This window comes from Phalaenopsis equestris, unplaced genomic scaffold, assembly GCF_001263595.1.
Source record: "Phalaenopsis equestris unplaced genomic scaffold, ASM126359v1 Scaffold000124, whole genome shotgun sequence".
Lineage (NCBI taxonomy): Eukaryota > Viridiplantae > Streptophyta > Magnoliopsida > Asparagales > Orchidaceae > Phalaenopsis > Phalaenopsis equestris.
Genome location: NW_018164566.1, coordinates 39,884 through 60,019, shown reverse-complemented (window position 1 = coordinate 60,019; position 20,136 = coordinate 39,884). Strand labels below are relative to the sequence as shown.

The 20,136-nt window shown below is 37.7% G+C and overlaps 1 protein-coding gene across 1 annotated transcript; it reads left to right on the top strand.

Moving 5' to 3' along the window:
* Positions 1 to 750: 750 nt before the first annotated feature.
* On the top strand, positions 751 to 11,837 carry LOC110021233. The gene is made up of 4 exons (XM_020719646.1): positions 751 to 1,023; positions 1,463 to 1,936; positions 10,893 to 11,078; positions 11,320 to 11,837. The coding sequence occupies exons 2-4, from the start codon at positions 1,472 to 1,474 to the stop codon at positions 11,596 to 11,598; spliced, it is 930 nt and encodes a 309-aa protein (XP_020575305.1). The 5' UTR covers positions 751 to 1,023; positions 1,463 to 1,471; the 3' UTR covers positions 11,599 to 11,837.
* The last annotated feature ends 8,299 nt before the right edge of the window (positions 11,838 to 20,136 follow it).

Sequence of the window (20,136 nt, the reverse complement as noted above, 5' to 3'; positions counted from 1 at the left end):
GGGGGGGGGATACCCAAACAGTCAAGGGATTCAATCGACAGACCATGCTTATGGTCCCAGCTACCCAAACTTCTTTTATGGCCGCCTAATCAAAACTAGTCGATCGACTGGCTTTGCTATGTAGGAGTGATAGTCACGCAACTGGTCACGCTGGTAATCTGAACTAAAATGCATCGATTCGTTAATGATAGTTGTATTACACTTAAATAGCCACACAAATTTTGTATTAATCTAACACATTAATTTCATTAATGGCGATTTTCATAACCGTTTCCTCATTTCTGAAATTGTAAAAAAAAAAACCCTTAAAAATAGGAGGTACGAAGACGAATAAAGAGACATTTCTCCCCGACTTCTTTCTCAAGAGTTCTTTGTCTGCTCTAATCTCTCGTTTACTCTCCTTCTCCTCGCTCCAACTCTCGAGGCATGTTTAATCTAAATGGCTATTTAGGATTCAACAACATACATGTCACTCTATTCCAATTTAGCTAACCAAAATCTAAATTTTACTTTTTATATTAATATCACCTAAAATTTTCATATCATATAAAAAATACTACTATTTTAACTGATTTTTTGAAGTGAAAAATATCATTTTTATAGGGTGCTAATGTGATGGTACGAAAAAATTGAAGTGTAGATGTTAGATCTAAGATATGGAAACAACTTGGAATTGAGTACTGTATGTAAATCTCCCCTTTCATTTTTAATATAGGGTATACTACTACCATCTGAAAAATCAAGAAGTTAGCGGGGGATAAAAGATAATTGTCCTCTGCCGACACTCACTCTTGAGTGTGGCTTTATCTCTGAGCCTACCGTCTTCTAGCCACCACTTTTCTCTTTCTTTCTATGGTGGCGCCAAGCTTGTGTCTGTGTTGTTTGGAGTGCCTTCGTCACCGACTGTCAGCATGGACGTTAGAGAGAGAAAGTTCGATTCTTAGCTGAAAACCTCTCTGTTCTTTGCAAGGATCTAAGGCCAGACCATTAGAATCTGAAGGCGGACAAGGGAGCTCACTCTAGGTATCTATTTATCTCTTTGTTTCCGTCAGATTGATAGAAAAGAATGGTGAAAGCTGAGAAATTTTCAATTTCTCTCCGTTCATTTGGAGTTTCTTGTTTCTCGCCACCTAATTCATTCCTTCTGCACAACTCATAGCTTAAAAAATCCTTTTTTTTTCCCTGGGGAAAAAAAGGGCCTTTTCTTGGTTTCTGATTTCTACCGACTGCGCTTTTTATTTTGAAAAGGCCAAAAAAGGAAGAAAAAAATCTACATTTGTTAAACTTTTCTTGAAATTATAGTGTTCTACTGTTTCAGTGAGTTGGAAAATAGAAATGGCTGAATAATACAGGAAACTTATTTGAATAAATTCATTTAGATTTCTTCGCCTCTTTATAAACCAGCAATTGGCTCATTTCCACCTTCTGTTTTTCTTATTCTACTGCATGACATTAATGGCAGGTTAAGAAAATGCATGTTAAATCCGATTCCGATGTCACAAGCTTGGCACCCTCATCCCCTTGCTGGTCACCAAAGAGGCCAGTCTACTATGTGCAGAGTCCCTCAAGGGACTCACATGATGGAGATAAGTCCACCTCCATGCAAGCCACACCAGTATACAATAGCCCTATGGAATCTCCTTCGCACCCGTCGCTTGGCCGGCAGTCCAGGACCTCATCTTCCAGTAGGTTTTCTGGGATTTTTCGCTCATCCTCCGGGCGAAAGTTGCGAGGGAAAAGGATGAATGAGAAGGGATGGCCTGAGTGCACAGTGATTCAGGAAGAGGGTCCTTATGATGATCTTCATGAGGATAAGGGCCTCTCTCGTCGTTGCCAGCTTGTGCTCGCATTCCTTGCATTTGTTTTAGTATTTGCTACACTTTGCCTTATTATCTGGGGAACGAGCAGACCATACAAAGCAGATGTGGTGGTGAAGGTGACAATTAATTATAATACCTCTGCTTCGCAAGAAATTGATGCTTTTTTTTTGTTTTTTTTTGTTTTTTTTTTTTTTTTTGCTATGCATGATGAATGAGCTGAAATGCCTTTTTATTGGTTTTTCTTTTCAATTTGTTCTACTTTTCAGTGATTTTTAAATGTTAGCTGTAGGAGGGATTATAGGGGTCTATAAGATGGTGAGAGGAATTACATAAAAAGCTTTGATATGGCAGGAGCAAATTTTGCCAATTAACACAAATCTTGAGACGATTAGTACGAATCTCAAGGCATTTTTTGAGCAATAAACCTTCAAACTAAATTTAAAATCATCCATGAAATCCAATTTCAGCAAACTTATGGTCAAATTGACTGTATCGTCGAGACGGACCTATTGACATCAAAATTGATCTGATTCGAGTCAAATCAAACCCAGATCAAGCCATGAAATCATTTTTAGAAGATTCGTGTGGCTAATTGGAAGGTTAAATGGATTATAAATCTAACAAACTTATAATCTAATCGAGTGTCTCAATGAGACGAATCCAACTAGCCCAAAATCACTAGATTCCAACATCATTAAGACACTTAAATGCATAAAAATGCAATTTGATTGAGGAAATATCTGTAGGTCATTCGATGGAGTGGTCCGAATTCCCTTATTATTTAAAGGGTGGCCACTCCCAAGCTCTATAAATAAAGTCATACTCCCTTTACGAAAGAGAGGAGAGACTTAAACTTAGAGCCGGATTGGGAGGAGCTAAATTCCAATGTTGCTTTACACTGAATACCTGACAAACGTTGTCTACTCCCGCAGCTATAGACCACCATCGACTACCGCTCGCTTGGTACCATCAACCACCGCCAACCGCCTCAATGCTAGTCACCATTAGTGGATCTTACATGGTAACAAAGCATAATGCAATGATACGCCCCGATGACGGTACAACAAAGCACCAGAAAAATCATGCAACGATGCGCCTCAAAGGAGGTACAAGATGCACCCCAATGATGGTGCAAGACGCGTCCCAAAGACGGGCAACAACGCCCCACAAAGATGGTGTAATGATGTGTCTGGAAGATGGTGCAACAACGCGCCCTGAAAATGGTATAACTACTCACCATTACAACATATGTGACCAACTATGGTATTGTCACACACAAATCATGTAGCTCCCAGCTTCGACTCTTGTGACCTACGAACATTATTGCAGTTTACCACCATGACTTGTGTAACTAATTACAATATACGTGGCTCATAGCTTGCATAAATCCTAACTCCGGCTTTGCCTGCAGACATTATTGCAACCCACCACTACGGTCTTTGTAATCAATTCTAACTTATGTGGTTCATAGCTAATGCAAATATTAACTTCGGCCTTTGTGGCATACAAATATTATCACAGCTCATCACTACGCCTACGTGACTGATTACATTCTATGTGGTTCATATATCATGCAGCTCCCAACTCTGATTTCTGTAGTCTACGGATGTTATTGCAACTTATCATTATGACCTACGTGATCCACTGCTTTTGTAGCTCCCAACTCCCGTCTATGTGACTTATGGATGTTGTTATAGCTCTCCATAATTACATATGTCACTAAATTATTACCTACGTAGCTCACAATTCATGTAGCTCTTAGGGTCTGTTTGGGGCAGCTGCAGCTTATCCCTATAAGTTGTTTATCCTAATAATCTGGTGATAAGCAGTTGATCCGGATAAGCTGTCTGTTTGTTTGGTTTGTGCGTTTAGAGAACAACTGATTCTGGAAAAATGACCAATCTGCCCCTGTACTGGATAAACTACGATAAGCTGCAGCTATTTGGTTTGTGCGTTTTGTAAACAACTGATTTGCAGATCTTTTTACAAATTTACCAATCTTCTTAATGCAATCGTGCATTAGTGTAATAACACTTAAAAAAATATTCATGTCATCACATTATATGGAATATTTACATAGAAACCACAAAATTCTTATGTGTTTACATTTCTAGCATCCAAAGTTTGATATTTACTGTTATAAAGCCATTGGTGATGCTTGGGAGCCAGGCAACTTCCACAGCATTTTCATATAAAATATAGGTGTAAGATATATAAATTTAGGTGTAAGAATCCTGTTAAAACCGATCCATCAACTGAAAACCAAGAAACTCGTTTGCATTTCTTGAAAATCAAAGCAAGTGCTATGGAAACGAAACAAGAGCAGAGGAGCGGCATCAGTGCGGGAGAGAAAAAAAAATAGTTGTTTATCTGTGCTCGATTGGTGAGGGAGAAGAGAGGATCGACGAGAGCGACACAGAGGAGCGACAGCACAGTGCGGGAGAAGAAAAAAATCACTATTTACCTATGCTCGATCGGGGAGGGAGAAGAGAGGAACGACGAGCAACGCAGAAGAGTGGCAGCACAGTGCGGGAGAAGAAGAAAAATGTTGTTTATCTGTGCTCGATCGGTGAGGGAGAAGGAGCAACGAGAGCGACGTGCGAATTTAGGGCAGAGGAGGAACGAGAGCGATGAGAGGGGCAAGCCGTGTCTTTCAAACATATGAAACGCAGATCGCGGGGTCCTACCTACGATCTGTGTCTAATAGAAAAATAAAAACAGAGTTCTGTAAAAAGCTCTTGAAATGGGATTTCCAAACTGAATATGGCATTTTAAAAACGCCACCGCTGCAAATAAGCTCTCCCAAACGCAACCCTTAATTTCTGTCTTTGTCACCACGAACGTTATTGGCTTACCACTATGACCTATGTGATAATTACGACTTACATGGCTAACATCTAAAGCAGCTCCCAACTTAAATCTATGTGCCCTACGAACATTATCGACTCACCATTATGGCCTATGCGACCACCTACTGTATACGTGGCTTGCAGCTCTTGCAGCTCCCAATTCTGGCTTCTGTGGTCCACTGACGTTATCACAGCTCACTACTACAGCCTATGTTACCATTTATGGTCCACATGGCTCACAATTTTTGTAGCTCCCTCTTACAACATCTATGGCCAACCGACGCTCCTAAAACAACCATCTCTAACTTACATAACCAACTGCTGCCACAACCTTCAATTACGATCTCTACGACCAGCTAGCACTACAACCACCGTCTACAATATTCATAGCGGACTACCGTCTTCATAACAATCGAATAAGGTATTTGTTGCTCGTTATATTTATTATTATTGAGCTACTATTGTACATCAATATTGTAATTTCATCTTCTCTAATTCAAGTGAAGAGTGATCTATATACTTACAATTATATAGTGAATTATTTCAACTGCGCTAGGCTCCGTGAATTTTTTGTCTTTTCAGGGTTTTATACATGAAAAAATAAAGGCTTCTCATTTTGTATACTTTTCTTTTATCTGTGTGTATTAGATTTTCGTACAACATTATGACACATTTATTATTTTTCCTCTGTGGATATTTTAACACGCAACAACTTGACACGGTTTGTGGGAAACAATGTTCCATTAGACACAGTCTTGAAAATTGAGACGTCGAGCCCCTACTTTTTTGCATTCTTCAATGTGTCAGGCAACCTTAGTCGCAATCTCAAAATGTCGTTCACATTAACGTCTTGAGCACGATTAGGGTTAGGTAGTCTTCCTGCATCTTATTCAGACACTGGCTATGAAAACTACTTCAAGACTAAGAGGGCAATATTCACTGTAGTTTCCAAAGATCGTTCACATTAAAATTTCGAGCATGACTGTGGTGAGATAGTCATCCCACGTTTCATTTAAACATTAAGTTTACGAGAATAGCCTCTTGACTAGGGGCAATTTTTTTTGCAAATGGTACTTCTTCAACGCCCTCATCATACTAGAGTTCTTTCTCAACTCGATCAAGAAGCTAATCTCTTTGAGTTTGATATATTGGTTATTTTACAGGCTCGTGTAAACAACACTCTATCTGAGGATAACAAATTCAAAAGCAGTAACTAACAAGTCACCATATATCATTTTTGAATATAATTATAACTATATTTTCAAGAAAAAAACACCGTATATCTTGACCTACTCATCAGTCTCGAGAAACACCGAAGATCTTTAATACCTAATTCTAGACTTTATCGATTCCACAGGGACTTGATTTTACCTCGTCCATAACAGGCTTCAGTCGTCAAGCGGGAGCTTCGATTAATTTCATATTGTTTAAAAATCTTTGGTGAATTTCCGCCGACTTTTTCCGTTACAGGTTACAATCATCAAAAAGACTATCTTAGACTAACAACCTAGGAAATGTCGAGTATTGTTATAGGCAGACAAGGTCTCCACCCATACTACCGGAAGAAGAGCCCAACAAATAAGTTTTTATGGAAAGTTAGTAGTGGATACACTTTTCAATAGAATGATCTTACGAGGGAAAGTGTCAGACATAGTGTATAGTCATACCCCTGAAAGATAAGTGCAGAAGGCAAGTCTTGATGGACAAGTGATAGAAGCCAAAGAATCTTGGAAGGCATGAGCTTCAAAAAAGTTTGATGTTATTATTCTCATATTGTGAAGATGAAGACATCAATAGCACCGCCCAAAAGTGGGCCAACAATGACCCAAAATTTAGGCAATGACCCAGAAGTTTGGCGAAAACACCTGGAAATGGGGCAAAAATATCCCTTTAGATGAACAACCACAACTCAGTAAGAAAGACAATAGCCTTAGAAGCAATATCAATTTTTTTTGTTACATCAAGAGATACACGAACAATGCAATATCACAATATCAAACAAGAAAAGGACGTACTGAAAAACGCACTGCTACCATGTATAAATGTCATATCAGACAATTGAAAAACTACATAGAACAACACACACAAAAGTTATAACAAGTTAGTATAAACAAATTCACCAAACTACTACAACATCTTTCTCATCATCAAGGGTATGCTTCCACAATTCAATTTCAGTTTGACCCTTTTTCCAAAGCATAAGGGGATTCTTTAGACACTGGATGAAGGGTATCTTGAGATTAGTTGCAGTCTGACGGTACGGTCAGTAAACCATTCATTGTAAGTATTTGTCAAAATTTTACACCTGCACGTAAGGATCACAACTTTATATTCTCCCTTTGAAGAGTGAGCACCCTCGATCAAAAGGTCTACAAATTCTCTGTGCTCTAATCGAGGCCAGCCCATGTTTCCCTCAGTTCTTCTCAAGTTTTTATTAGTTCAGTGTGTTGCTGAAAGAAGAAAATCATCATGGATTCATCGCTGCACTTTACTAACTGACATACCAATGATAATATGGCTATTGCATGAGAGTTATTCACATGTTTGTGATTGCCAAGGATATGGTTGATGTCTATAATCTTGATCTTCCACTCCCTCAAAGACTCATTTTTAAAAGGTGTTGGTATTGTCTCCACAAGATTCTATTACTTTTGCTGATTTTTGAGAGGTCAGGATTCCCCAAACATTGATATCTTGAAGTAGTATGAAAATTTTTTTCTCAAGAAACACAACATCATCATTGAAAAATCACCTCCAAAAAGCTCAAGAGTTGAAGATGAAATCTTTTTCGAGGGCGTGCGACGATAACGCAAAAGGGAGTTCTGTTGATGTCGTAAAAATAGATCGAGAGACTTTGGGGGTGCTCGTTTGCAGCGCAAAAGGTGACATAATGTAGGCCAAGTGAGCTCTGTTGATGGCACAACAACAGGCCAAGAGACTCTAGTTAGCAGGCCAATTGAGTTTCATTTATGGCACTACAACAGGACGAGAGATTTCAGTTAGCAGACGATGGGAACTCATTTGATGGCACAACAAAAGACTGGGAATCTGCAATTGTTTATCCTCTTTTTGGCCTTTTTATAGGCTTGAAAAGGCCAAAAAATATCAAAAAGTAGACAAAATTTATGTTTTTCAGTGACAACCTACACTGACCATCTGATTTTCCGCACTCAAACAGCCAGACCACGCAATCCATGTTGAAATATGTTTTTGCATTTTACCACCGAATTTTGCAAAAATTACGTCATGCAAACTTGGTCACGTTGTTCAGATCAATCCCACACGCAATGCTTTGCCATCCAGATCCCGCCAGATTCAAGCCCACCATTCCCCGTGGTCCATTATCTCCTTGATCCATGACATGGTAGCTCTTGCCTTCTCTTTTGATCCCGCGTGGCATTCTGCAAGTCAGCAAGCTCGGCTCGCTATCGAATATCTTCAACCTGCTAACACGACTAACCCGCAACTGCAACCTGCTAGCTCGCTCCACTGTTCGCAGTCGCACTTGCTGCCGATTATTATTAGGACCTGCCGACCCGCTCCTTTTTCGCAGCCACATCAGTCGTCGTCTGCCGCTGATTGTTGGAAAACTTTAAATTTTTTTATTTTTTGGGAAATTTTCCTAATTTTTATTATTCTACTAAATTTCAGATAATACAAATGAGGCCTCACAGAAATTAGGGGCAACCGGTATGTCATCAACAAATTTTGCCATTTGGCGCAAATCTCGAGGGATTGTCATGATTCTTAAAGTTTATTTAGCTAGAAACAATCAAACTCAAATTAAAAATCTTGCAAAACTCCAATTTTAACGAACTTACATGCAAATTGATCAGCTCAATGAGATAGACCCAATGATACTAAAGTTGGTCCTATCCAAGTCAAATTAATCTCATATCAAGTCGTTAAACTACTTTTGGAATTTTCGGTTGTTAATTTGAAAGACGAACAAATTTCAAATCTGATAAGCTTATAGTCAAATCAAATGGCTTGATGAAACAAATCAACATGATCGCTTGATTCTGACATCGTTAAGGCATTTACATGGCCACAAAACATCGTCCAATTGAGGGAATATCTTCATGTCGTTCGATAGAGTAGGTTGGATTCTTTCGTTATTTACAGGGAGGCCACTTCCATATTTTATACATAGAGTCTGACTTCCTTAATAACAGTGGAGAGACTTGGGCTTAAAGCTAGATTGGGAGTTGAATTCCAATATCGTTGTACACCGAAGTCTTGACAAACATTTTTCGCTCCTGCAAAAGTTGACCATCGTCAGCCACCGCTTAATAATTGCAGTCGACCAATGTTGGCCGCCTCCTGCTTGTTGCCATCAGTGGACCTCGTAGGGTAATGAAGTACGCCACAACGATGCGCCCCGATAATGGTGCAATGATGCACCCTAAAGACTGTACAACAGCACACCTCGAAGCTAGTGTAACGATGAACTACTATAGCCTATATAACCAACTACGCCTTGCAAGGTACACAGCTCTCGCAGTTCTCAATTTCGGGCCCTGTGGCCTACAAACATTATTGTATCTCACCAAAATGACCTATGTGACCAACTACGATTTATGTAGTTCACAACTCGCAGAACTTCTAACTCCGGTCTCTATCGCCCGCGGACGTTATTGCAGCTCATCATTATAGCTCATGTGGCTAACTACGGTTCATGTGGCTTACAGCTTATGCAGCTTCCAACTCTAGCCTCTATGGTCTGCAGACATTATCACAGCTCACCACTACGACCTACGTGATTAACTATAGCCTATATTCTGCACAACTCATTCAGCTCTGAATTCCAACTTCTGTGGCTTACGGACATTATTGTTGTTCACAACTACGGCTTACGTGACCAACTATGACCTACCTGATCTACCACTTTTGAAGCTTCAAACTTCAATTTGTGGCCTCTGATCGTTATTGCAGCTCACTACTGTGGTCTATGTGATCAACTGCGATTAGCGTGTCTCATAGCTTTTGCATCTCCCAATTTCGACCTCAATGGCAAAGAAACGTTATCGTAGCTCACCACTACGACCATCATGACGAATTACTTCCTACGTGGCTCACTGCTCATGCGGCTCCTAACTCCGGCATCTGTGGCCTACAAACATTATCATTGTTCATAACTACAGTTTTTGTGACCATTTACGACCAACATGGCCTACAGCTCTTGCAGCTTCCTATGATGGCCTCTATGGCCAACTGATACTAATAAAATAACCATCTACGACTTATTTGGCCAACTACCACCGCAACTGTCAATTACGACCTCTACGACCAATTAGCCCTCACAACCACCGTCAATAACATTCATGGCAGGTTACTGCCTTCATAACAATTGGCTACGGCCTATGCGGACTATTATAACTATTATTGTTGAACTACTATTGTACATTAACATTATAATTTCATCTTCTCGAATTCAAGAGGATAGTGAGTTTTTGTACTTACAATTACATAGCAGATTATTTCAACTGAGCTAGACCTCATGGGTTTTTTACTTTTCTCTGCGTTTTCACATAAAAAATCGAGTTGTTTCATTCTGCTTGCTTTTGTTTTATCTGTGCCATCAAAGTTTATACAATACTAAGATGCTAATTTATTACTCTACCGTCGTGGATCTTCCATCACGCAATAAGCATGTTTTTAATTCAACGGCTCTGCACGTAAAATTGACTTGTGAATTTAATATAATGAAAACATATGCATTAATAAACATATTACAAGATTCTTTTTGTTTTGTTGGAAGAACTTTATATAGATGCTTGCTTAAGTTAGCTTAGCTTTTGTCCTGGGTAACTTGGATTGGCATCTATACTGAATTTAATGGGTGTCATCTAATGTTATCTTTAGTATATATTCGAGATGATTACATTGAGTTGGTATCTTGTAAAAGCAGCAGTAATTATCATTTCTAAGCATTAGCTGAATCAGCAGAAGAAATCCTTGTGGCATTTCCTGCTTGTGTAGCTTCATGTTGCTTAAACGGAGCTTAGCATTTTGAATTTGATGTTTTGTTCTGTATACTGATTATGTAGATGTTTTATGCTTCTATGATCATTTGATACACTTAAAAAAGTTGGCATAGTCACTATGTACAACTAGAGTCGATTTGTTGAATCTATAATTTGATTCCCTTATTGGTTGTTGTTTGAAACTGTTATCTGTGATGATTAATGGCTTAAATTTAACAATTGTATTATCGAGGCAGAGCCTGTCGATGGATGATTTTTATTCGGGAGAGGGCTCGGATAGCACCGGAGTTCTGACCAAGTTGATCACAGTGAACTGTTCTCTGAAAATCAATGTATATAATCCAGCATCCGCATTTGGCATTCATGTCACTTCTAGTCCCATTAATCTCAAGTACTTGGATATTGTAATTGCTACTGGTCAAGTAAGTCTGACTCCCATTCTTTTTCTCTTTCAGCAATATTGAAATGTTCCACTCTTCTGTTTAACAGTCATGTTCCGTTTCTCAGTCAGTAGAGATAAATATGTGGAGTATCAGAAATATTTTGAAAAATTGAAGCTTAATATTGTTTGAAATGAAAACAGTACATCAATGTAAATTAAAGCCGTGAAATACTTTGTTATTTCAAACCCAATGAATGCATGAAATTGCGATTTCGATGCAGTTAGAGAAGTATTACCAGCCCAGAAAAAGCCATAAAACTATGTCTTTAATACTGAGGGGAGACAAGGTTCCTCTATATGGAGCTGGCGCCGGCTTACCTCTATCGAATAGCGGCGGTTCGGTTCCATTAACTTTGGTATTTGATTTGGTTACCCGAGCTAATGTGGTGGGAAAGCTGGTTCAGGTAAAGCATCGGAAGCATGCCGCATGTCAAATTGTAGTTGATTCCAGCAAGAACAAGGCCATAAAGTTGTCAAAAAATGCTTGTACCTATGACTAGGTCCCTTTATCTGCTTATGATGAGGAGAAAGAAGGAAGAGTAGTTGTATGGTCTGCATTTATGTATTTTTTTATGTTCATTTTTGTATATTTGTTGCAATAAGACAATTTGAAGCTGAGATTTGCCTTGAATTTCCTTACTGCAGAACTTGTACTTTGTTGGTAAGGGGAAGGAGGCATTTCTCTTGTATAATATGTTTGTAATATTGTGGTGCTAGTTTATGTTCTATTGGTTACATTTGCATCATGTTGATATTTAACTTTATTTATTATGCTTGGGTATCTATAGTAACTTTATTTAATGTAGCATTATGATGAATTTGCTTTATCCATGTTCCTTAGGTGACTTTTTATGAAAGTGAGTGGAGGAATAGATTGGGCCTATTATGTTATAAAAAGTATTGCTTGTACCTATGGGAAAATTTTATAAAATGGTAGTGAGACTTGCAATGCTTTATGTTGCAGAATGTTGGTCTGTAAAAGAGAGGCATCAAAATAAGTGTTGTTAAAAGATGAGCGCTTAGTGGATGAGTGGTTTTATACTTGGAGGCAAAATGCGAAATGAATATATTCGTTATGTTGGAGTAGATCCAATGCGAAAGGGATATTTGTGAAAGGGTTGTAGTAGCTCCAGCGGCAAATGGATTATTTTAGATAGTTTGGTCACATTAAACATCCATCATCAGATGATCGAATTAAAAGAGCAACTTACGTTGTGAAAGGTAGATATAGATCTAGAAATACTGTACATGTATAAAAAATAATCTTAATTCATTAGAATTAAATGAAAATATGACATAATGGAGAAAAAGTATTCATGTAGTTTTTCTCACTTAGTGATATAAATGTTTGTTGTTGTTGTTGTTATATGCTGTTGAATACTATCTATTTTAAGGGAAGAATAATATCTGGGGAAGGCATTATGAGCATTTTTTTAGTTGAAAGCATTGTTTTAATTTGTTTGTTAAGCATTTGTTTTGGCTAAACTTTAAAAGCAGCAGTCCTAATTAATTTTTTATCAATAGGAGATTAATTTTATAAAATTAAATAGGAGTAAAAATACCTATTAAAAGGGGCTTTTTCAATTTAAAATTGTATTTATTAAAAAAAAATTTATGGGGGCCTTCAACGATTAATTTATTTTTTAATTTACTAAAGAATTAAGTAGTTTTGAATTAAATATAAATGGCTGTATTTTAAAATACAGTTATATCACACTGTTAATTTTTTTCCATCATTGAACCAAAATATAATTAAACTTTTCATTATTTTGTTTAAGTAAATTAAAACTTTTTTAAAAAAAATTAAGTTAGAATAAAGTTTTCAAATCAAACTAAAATGGAATTTTGATTCTTTAAGTAAATCCATTGATTTGTCAAAATATAAAAAGATAGAATAATTTTCCCTTTTTGAGTAGAAAGTAAATGACATATATATCTGTTTTTGTACACTCAAAAATGGTTTGCATACATCTCAAGACATTTTGAAAGTCTAGATTAAAAGAGATAAAATGAGGATCCTTCCTCTGATGAAAAGCTACAAGTCCTTATTAAATTGACCGACTGAAGACCTCCCAGCTGACCAAAGGATTGTCGATCGATCGAAGGGATGCCGATCGACCGAAGGAGTGCTAATCGATCGAAGGGCTGACGATCGACTCAAGGTTAGTCTGAAAACCAAAGGGCCACTCAGAACAACAAGAGACATGTATCCACGCCAACAACCGAGCAAAGGTCTAAACCTCAACTAGCTCAGAAGTATCAACGTGAAGCTTTCTTAATATTTCCCAAAAATCCCAAATGATCTCCAGAGATCATCAAGGAATAATAATAAGGCAAGCCGAGTGGCCTCCCTGAGGCTGACCAGCTAACACACCATGAACCAACCGACATCCTAGAGTGAAATCTGACCAGTGCACAGAGAAAAGCCGATCAAAAATAATTCAGTCGGCCGCCCTAAGACCTACAGAGAAAAAGGTACAGACATGCAAAAAGTCCAAAATACCCTGTAAAACCCCTTTAAAGCATGGGTACAACATGTTATTTCACATTTTTTCTATCTTCTATAAATAGGGAGATCATATCATGTATTAGAAGTTTTTGGTTCTTATCTCTAGAACCATCTCTTATAGGGTGAACTCTCCCGTCTTCTCTCTTGTAACTGCCACTTGCAAGACATAAAATGGGTTTTATAGCCCGAAAAAACCACAATTGCCCCTACGAGGCAAGTCAGTGTGTGCTCTCTCCTTCTCTGTCTCTCTCTACCTTTCCCTCACGATTCTAACAGCTCCAATGTTTGGGAAGGGCGCACATGACAAATTTGGATTCAACATTCTAAATTATGTCGTGAGTATGGAGCTAGCAATAAATAAGAATATAAGTGAAACCAACGAGGTGAAATACAGTGTAGAGACACTCTTAACATGGAGCACACAAAAGAGTTCATGCAATAACAAATCTGGAGTCAAAAAACTCATTTCCTTCATCTTCCTAGAGGCATTGGCTAGAAGGCGAGAACCATAAAACGGACGACCGGCTACTCACGGTCGGAACAAGCCTACCAATAATAGTCGACAATCCTCATTCAAATCAGGGTGTTTGACACCTAGCTCAATGAATAAAGGGAGTATCATTTTGAAACTTATATTTTATGCAATTATAAATCCTTTTAATGTTTTCTCAGTTCCAATTGAAACTTGAGGAACTCGAATTCAAATAATAAACCCAATAATGACCCCAAAGAGGTTATGTCATCAAAATAGCCTACAACACTTCTGCATCACTAACCATGGTTTCTACAATACTTTTCGTGGTTCCCTGTCTAGTAGTGAAAAGTTGTGTTAATGGTGCAATGCAAATCTCCATAGCAGTGAGTCTAGACGGTTAGCCTCACTAAGATAATGAAAAGATCCGCCAAAGTATTGGCGAAGGGTGTGGGTTAACTGAGATGACAATCCAACCAAGCAATCGAGAAGTTAAAAAATGTAAGATGTAAACCAGAAGACAATATCATAAAATAAATTGATAACAACATCATAGACGTTCGATCGACATCCTAACACAATCTGGCCTTTAATGTCAAGCATCAAAAAGCCCATCTCAAAGCTCAAAAAGAATAAAGCCTTGGAGGTGGTTCCCTTACTATTAACGAAAATCTATGCAAAGTTTATGATAAAAATCACCCTAAAAATGAGTTTGGTCGATTTCCCGATCAAGGCATCAATTCAATGAAGCTAATGAGAAAGGCAGTGCATAATTTGTGTTGGCTTTTGACATTTTAAAAACATTTAGGGTGACCAACATTGGCGGAAAGCATCTGATCGACATCCAAAATCCAAGGTTCAACCCTCAATATGCAAGAATCACTAAACTTATACCTCTCAACTCGAATTTAATAACACTCGAAGAGATTCCCTGCCCAGTAGCAACAAACTCTATAAAAGGTACCAAGCAAATCACCCAAGTCAAGTATGAAGATACGGTGGTTTGACCGAGTGAATGAGGCAAGGAAGATTATAAGACTTAAGTTGGGTAGTCCAAATCCAAATAAACAGACCCTATCTAATGACTGATGACCAAACATCATACATATCACAAGCAGTTATCGCAAGAAAATAATGTGATAAAGGTAAAATAATAAAGAGAAGAAAAGGTATGCAAGTACAAATGAGATGCTTCATTACAAGTCTTTTATATACAAAAGATTTCATTTACAAAATATACGTTTACAAAAAAAATTTTCTAGAAAAATTTATAAGTTTCAGCAAGCCGATTGAAGGACCATATATTTCCTCTGGCATCTGAGACATCCTCAAAGTCCCCTTAGAGCTAGTGTACAATGCAACAAATTCATTCAAGTCTGTAAACATTGGATCAACATGGCCTGACTGAATGAAGCGATTGATTTTCATGAAACTTTCGATTCGAAGATGCTCGATCTGAATATTTTCGTACCACGAGTGAGAGGGGAGTGCCTCAAAGGACTCCTTCTCAGTCTTCATCATTGTAAACTTTGCCTTTAGCTCCTAGTTTTCTTGCAAGGAGATCTACAAAAGATCCAATAGAGAAGCAATATTCTCCTCGCTGCTTCCAACCTATGTTCAGCTATCATTTCTCACTTCTTAGCCTTCATAACGAGCATGGCCAAGGTAAGGCCCTTTCTGAGGCGGCAACCCAATTTATCCTAGTTGAACGCCATCAACTGGAAGTGGGAAGCCTCCCACGCCTTAAGATGGTAGAAATCTACCTTCTTATAAAGCTCAGAACTCTCAAGCGCTCCAAGGTGCTTGTAAAGAGTGTGACAATAGATCACTTTAACAAATGCAGATGAGTAGAGTTTGCTCAGCAAACCATCATACCAATCCACCTCCCAATTGATGGCATTGTACCGACTGATTGAGGCGTTCTAGTTATTCTTCCCATTACTTCGAGTGGGAATGGGGAACCCTTCCTTTTCTTTCAATAGGAGGGTGGAGGTCAAAGAGTCGACTCAGGAACTGGCTCATTTCCTTCACAATGTTGTACCTCCTTTGGAGACACCGACACCAAGCTAGTCATTGATTTGGTTTGGGTGGTAGAAGCAGGCCAAATGGCCTTATTGCATGCAGATAGTCCAATGAATGTTGCAACAAGATGAGGAAAAGCTTTCCGTGCTCTTGCCCTTCCTCAAAGGACTCTTCGTTGGCCTAGCTTTTTTTAGAGCGACATATGGCTCTTCGGGTTCTCACCGACTTGCACCTAAAGGAGATGAATCTAACACATAAGTATTAGTATAAGACAAGGATCTTCTTTCTATGATAGTTAGATCATTAGTGGAAATTTGTTGGACCACCACCATAGTTGTAAGGATAAATAAAAGAAACTTCTGACTTACTGTACTTACTATGTCACCGTGAGCCTCAACCAACCTTCCTTCGGTTGCCACAATTCCCTGTGCAGAAACTATCTTCACTAGGGCCTCATCTTTGGTCTTCTTTCGGGCCATTTGGACTATAATTGCCAACTTTCACTCAATTTTTTTTGTGTTGGAGGTGGCCCACAACTTCATCATTCTCTCAAACACTCCAAGAAATAAAACCTTATTCATAGTCATCGGACCTATGTACTTGAGAACTGAAAATAGTTGCCTATAGATCTCAAAAATCTAAACTTGGGAGCAATCTTTCCCCGTCTTTTTATTAAAAGCATCCCTATTCAGCATAGTTTTGATGCCCTAGTTCACCGAGGTTGAGGCGATAAAGAAACTTGTACTTCCTGTCTTTCACCTTATTCTTCAAGCTCAAGAATTAAAACTGAATGATTGTCTCAAACTGCATGGAGAAAACACTTGCCTGAATAGGTTAGTCGACCATGGGATTCCTTTTTGGTGGAAAAAAAACTACATAAGTCATTATCACTATGTAGAATTCATCTTGATCTACACTAGGATAACCCCATATTGCTTGAAGATCACTCAAAGCTATTGGTAGAGAGGCAACCACAATCTGCGCCTCAGATGGTCTCTATAGATAACTAAGTTTTCATTTAACAGATCATTCTCCCTCTCATCCAAGCAAGCGACACTAAACTTGATAGTTGAGTCAAAGCAAAGGCTTCCTCTACAAAAGTTACATCCGACGGAGGCAAAATCTATTGTTCAATCGCAATTACCAGACCAAAATTTCAATTTGTACACTTTGGAGCCATTAAAGAATATAAAAAAAAATGAGGGGATAGATCGAACAAAAAGAAGAAGAAATGCAAAGCAATAAAAGTCCAGAGAAAAAAGATAGCAAGCATGCAAATAACACACCAGCCCCTACTTATAGGGATGTAAGCAGTAAATGAAACCTCAGAAGAGAATTCTAAGGGAAACAATAGAAATCAAGAAGAAAATAAAAATAATTATTTTCTTATAATAAAATAGTTACACTCAAAAATTAGTCCAAAAAAAGGCACTTTACAAACTAGTCCTCAACCACCATGGTTAGGACAAGACATTTACTAACTAATCTTCTATATAGCATTCAACAACCGAGCTTGAACGGATTTTCTTGATCGACTAAGTAATGTACCCTCTACACAAAGGCACCTTCCTAGAGTTCAGACACTTCTTGGCAAAGAATAGATGACTCTCCTCACATCCCATCTAGTCAGATCAGCACTGTAGAGAGTTCCTCCTCTCACCAAGGCCAAGCAACTTCCTTTCATCCAAGGAACATGTTAATGTCCTAGGGGACTGTAGTGTTTTTAGACACACTTTTATACCTATTTTTGAGATATTGCGCTTTAATGGAAGGTATTTTTTTTGTTTTTCTTTCAGGTACAGGTAAAAAGGTGAAAAATGTTTAAAGGAGTGAAAAAAGATCAAATTTGGAGCAAATAGGTGAAAAATGTGCAAAAGTGTTTTGGCGCCTAAGAGCCGGGTAAACAGAGAAGGTCGTGTCTAAGCGCCAGAGGCCCCACACTTAAGCTCCAATGGCAGCTATTGGATGAGTAAATTCAGTTTTTGTGAATTTTGAAGAGGTTTTTGAGGCACCTATTGGCTTAATAGGTGGTTACAACCACCATGGACGAAAATTATTGTGAAAGGATGCATCTCTTAGGGAAATACATTGAATCAAGACACATTTTGAAGAGATAACAATGCACCGTTTGGAGAATTATAAAAGAAGGAATATTGGGACTTTGAAAGAGATCCTAAAAGTACTAGGAAAGTTTTAAAAGTTCAAAAATTGCGAAGTTAGTCAGAGAGATTTTCAGACACCACATATTTATTCTTTTTTTATTTTAGTTTTATATTGAGAGTGTTGTAAAAGAGAGGAGATTCAAATGAGTGGAAAACTTGAGGTGGAGGACTTAAGATAAGTTTTTATCTTTTGTTTTAGACTAATTTTGGGTTTAATTGAGACTTGTTGTTGGTTTGACAATGATTTTTACTTTTAAACTAAATTGTGGTTTTATTTTCTCCATAAATTCTAAGAAGTTTCTCTTTATCTTTCTTCTTAAAATGATAAGTAATTAAGTGTTGGATGGAAGTTGTGGAGAGTATTGATCTTTAATGTTGGAAGAAGTTGTGATGATTTAAATCCATGTACTTCATTTACTTCTTGATTTGGCCAATCCAGTTGTTAAAATTTATTGTGAGAAGGGTGTAGAGTTAGAGGACTTTAAAGTGATAGGTTAAAGCCCCCAACTTGGTTTATTATTTTAGGTTCTGATACAAGATGTTAGCCCCCAGGTGGAGGGAATCGAGGGAACTCTAGAGTGAGAGCTAATATATTCCCTGCCTAGCCGATCTTCAGAACTATTTAAACTTTAAATTAGTTAATGTTCTTTATAACATCTCTAGTAAGGGTAAAGAATATTATTGTTCCTATTTGGCACAACATAATATGCATACTTCTACAATAGAATTCCTATACTTATTACTGATTCATGATAAAGAGAAAGATATTTTCATATTTAGTGTTTTTATTCTACAAAAACTCAAGTTATCTTTTTAAGTTTGTACTATTTTTTGTCGAAATATTAAAATTACCAAAAATATTTTAACTTTCTTTACTGCAAAAACGTCTTTAGTTTAAATAATTATTTTTTTAAAATAGAAAGTTTTCCAAAAAGTACGTATTGCATATCTTCCCTGTGGGTTCGATATTCATGTATTAATAAAAAAGTTCTATATTACTAGATAATATACTTGTGTAGTATCCCAATATATATAAATTAAAAATTAAATTCTTATATTTTTTTAGGATCAAGTTTTTGGTTTTGATGCAAAATAGGAAAATATAAGTGAAAAATATAATCAGAATTATTGTTATACTATTGCATATAAGCAGTTATCGGGGATCAGGGACATCCAACGTCCCTCAATCGCTTCCTCATGGATTTTCATAGGGCTGACTAGGCGATTGACCACATTCTTCTCACTGCTAACTGATAATTGGAGCACAAAAGTTGCTACCACAATTGGATCATGGCCATTACCAATAAGAAGCAAACACTCAATCTAAGCATCCTCACCTATTTAAAAAAAAATTAATAAGAAAGAAAAAAAATTCAAGTAATTCTTAAGACAAGTAAGCACAAGTACTCAAGATCTGATCCACGTTTGGTCAAGTAGCATTATCTAGGTTTACCAATGAAAGACAATCAAACGCTCTTTTCTCTATGATTGGTGGATCACCCCCACCAGTTCTTGGTACAACAGTTGGTTGAGGAGCAGTCATAGTATGTGGTGACCAAGAACCTCAATTGAAGAATTAGTCTACGGACCAGCCTTCGAACAATCCCGCTCTTTCCCACTACTGGTTGGCCCTTCTTTGAAGCCTCATGGATTGAATTCAATGACTCCTACTACTCCACTCACTCGTAAGCCTTTAACTTCTTAACAAGCTTCTTCTCCAACTACTTTCCTAACTCACCTTCTAGCCAGTGTTGTTCCTTCCCCCCAAGGGAAGTTTTCTTCTTCACCAGTCAACAAGTTTCAGTGTAGAATCAAATCCCTTCTCCACCAGAACATCATAGAATTCAAGCATATGCAAGAAGAAAAACTTAAG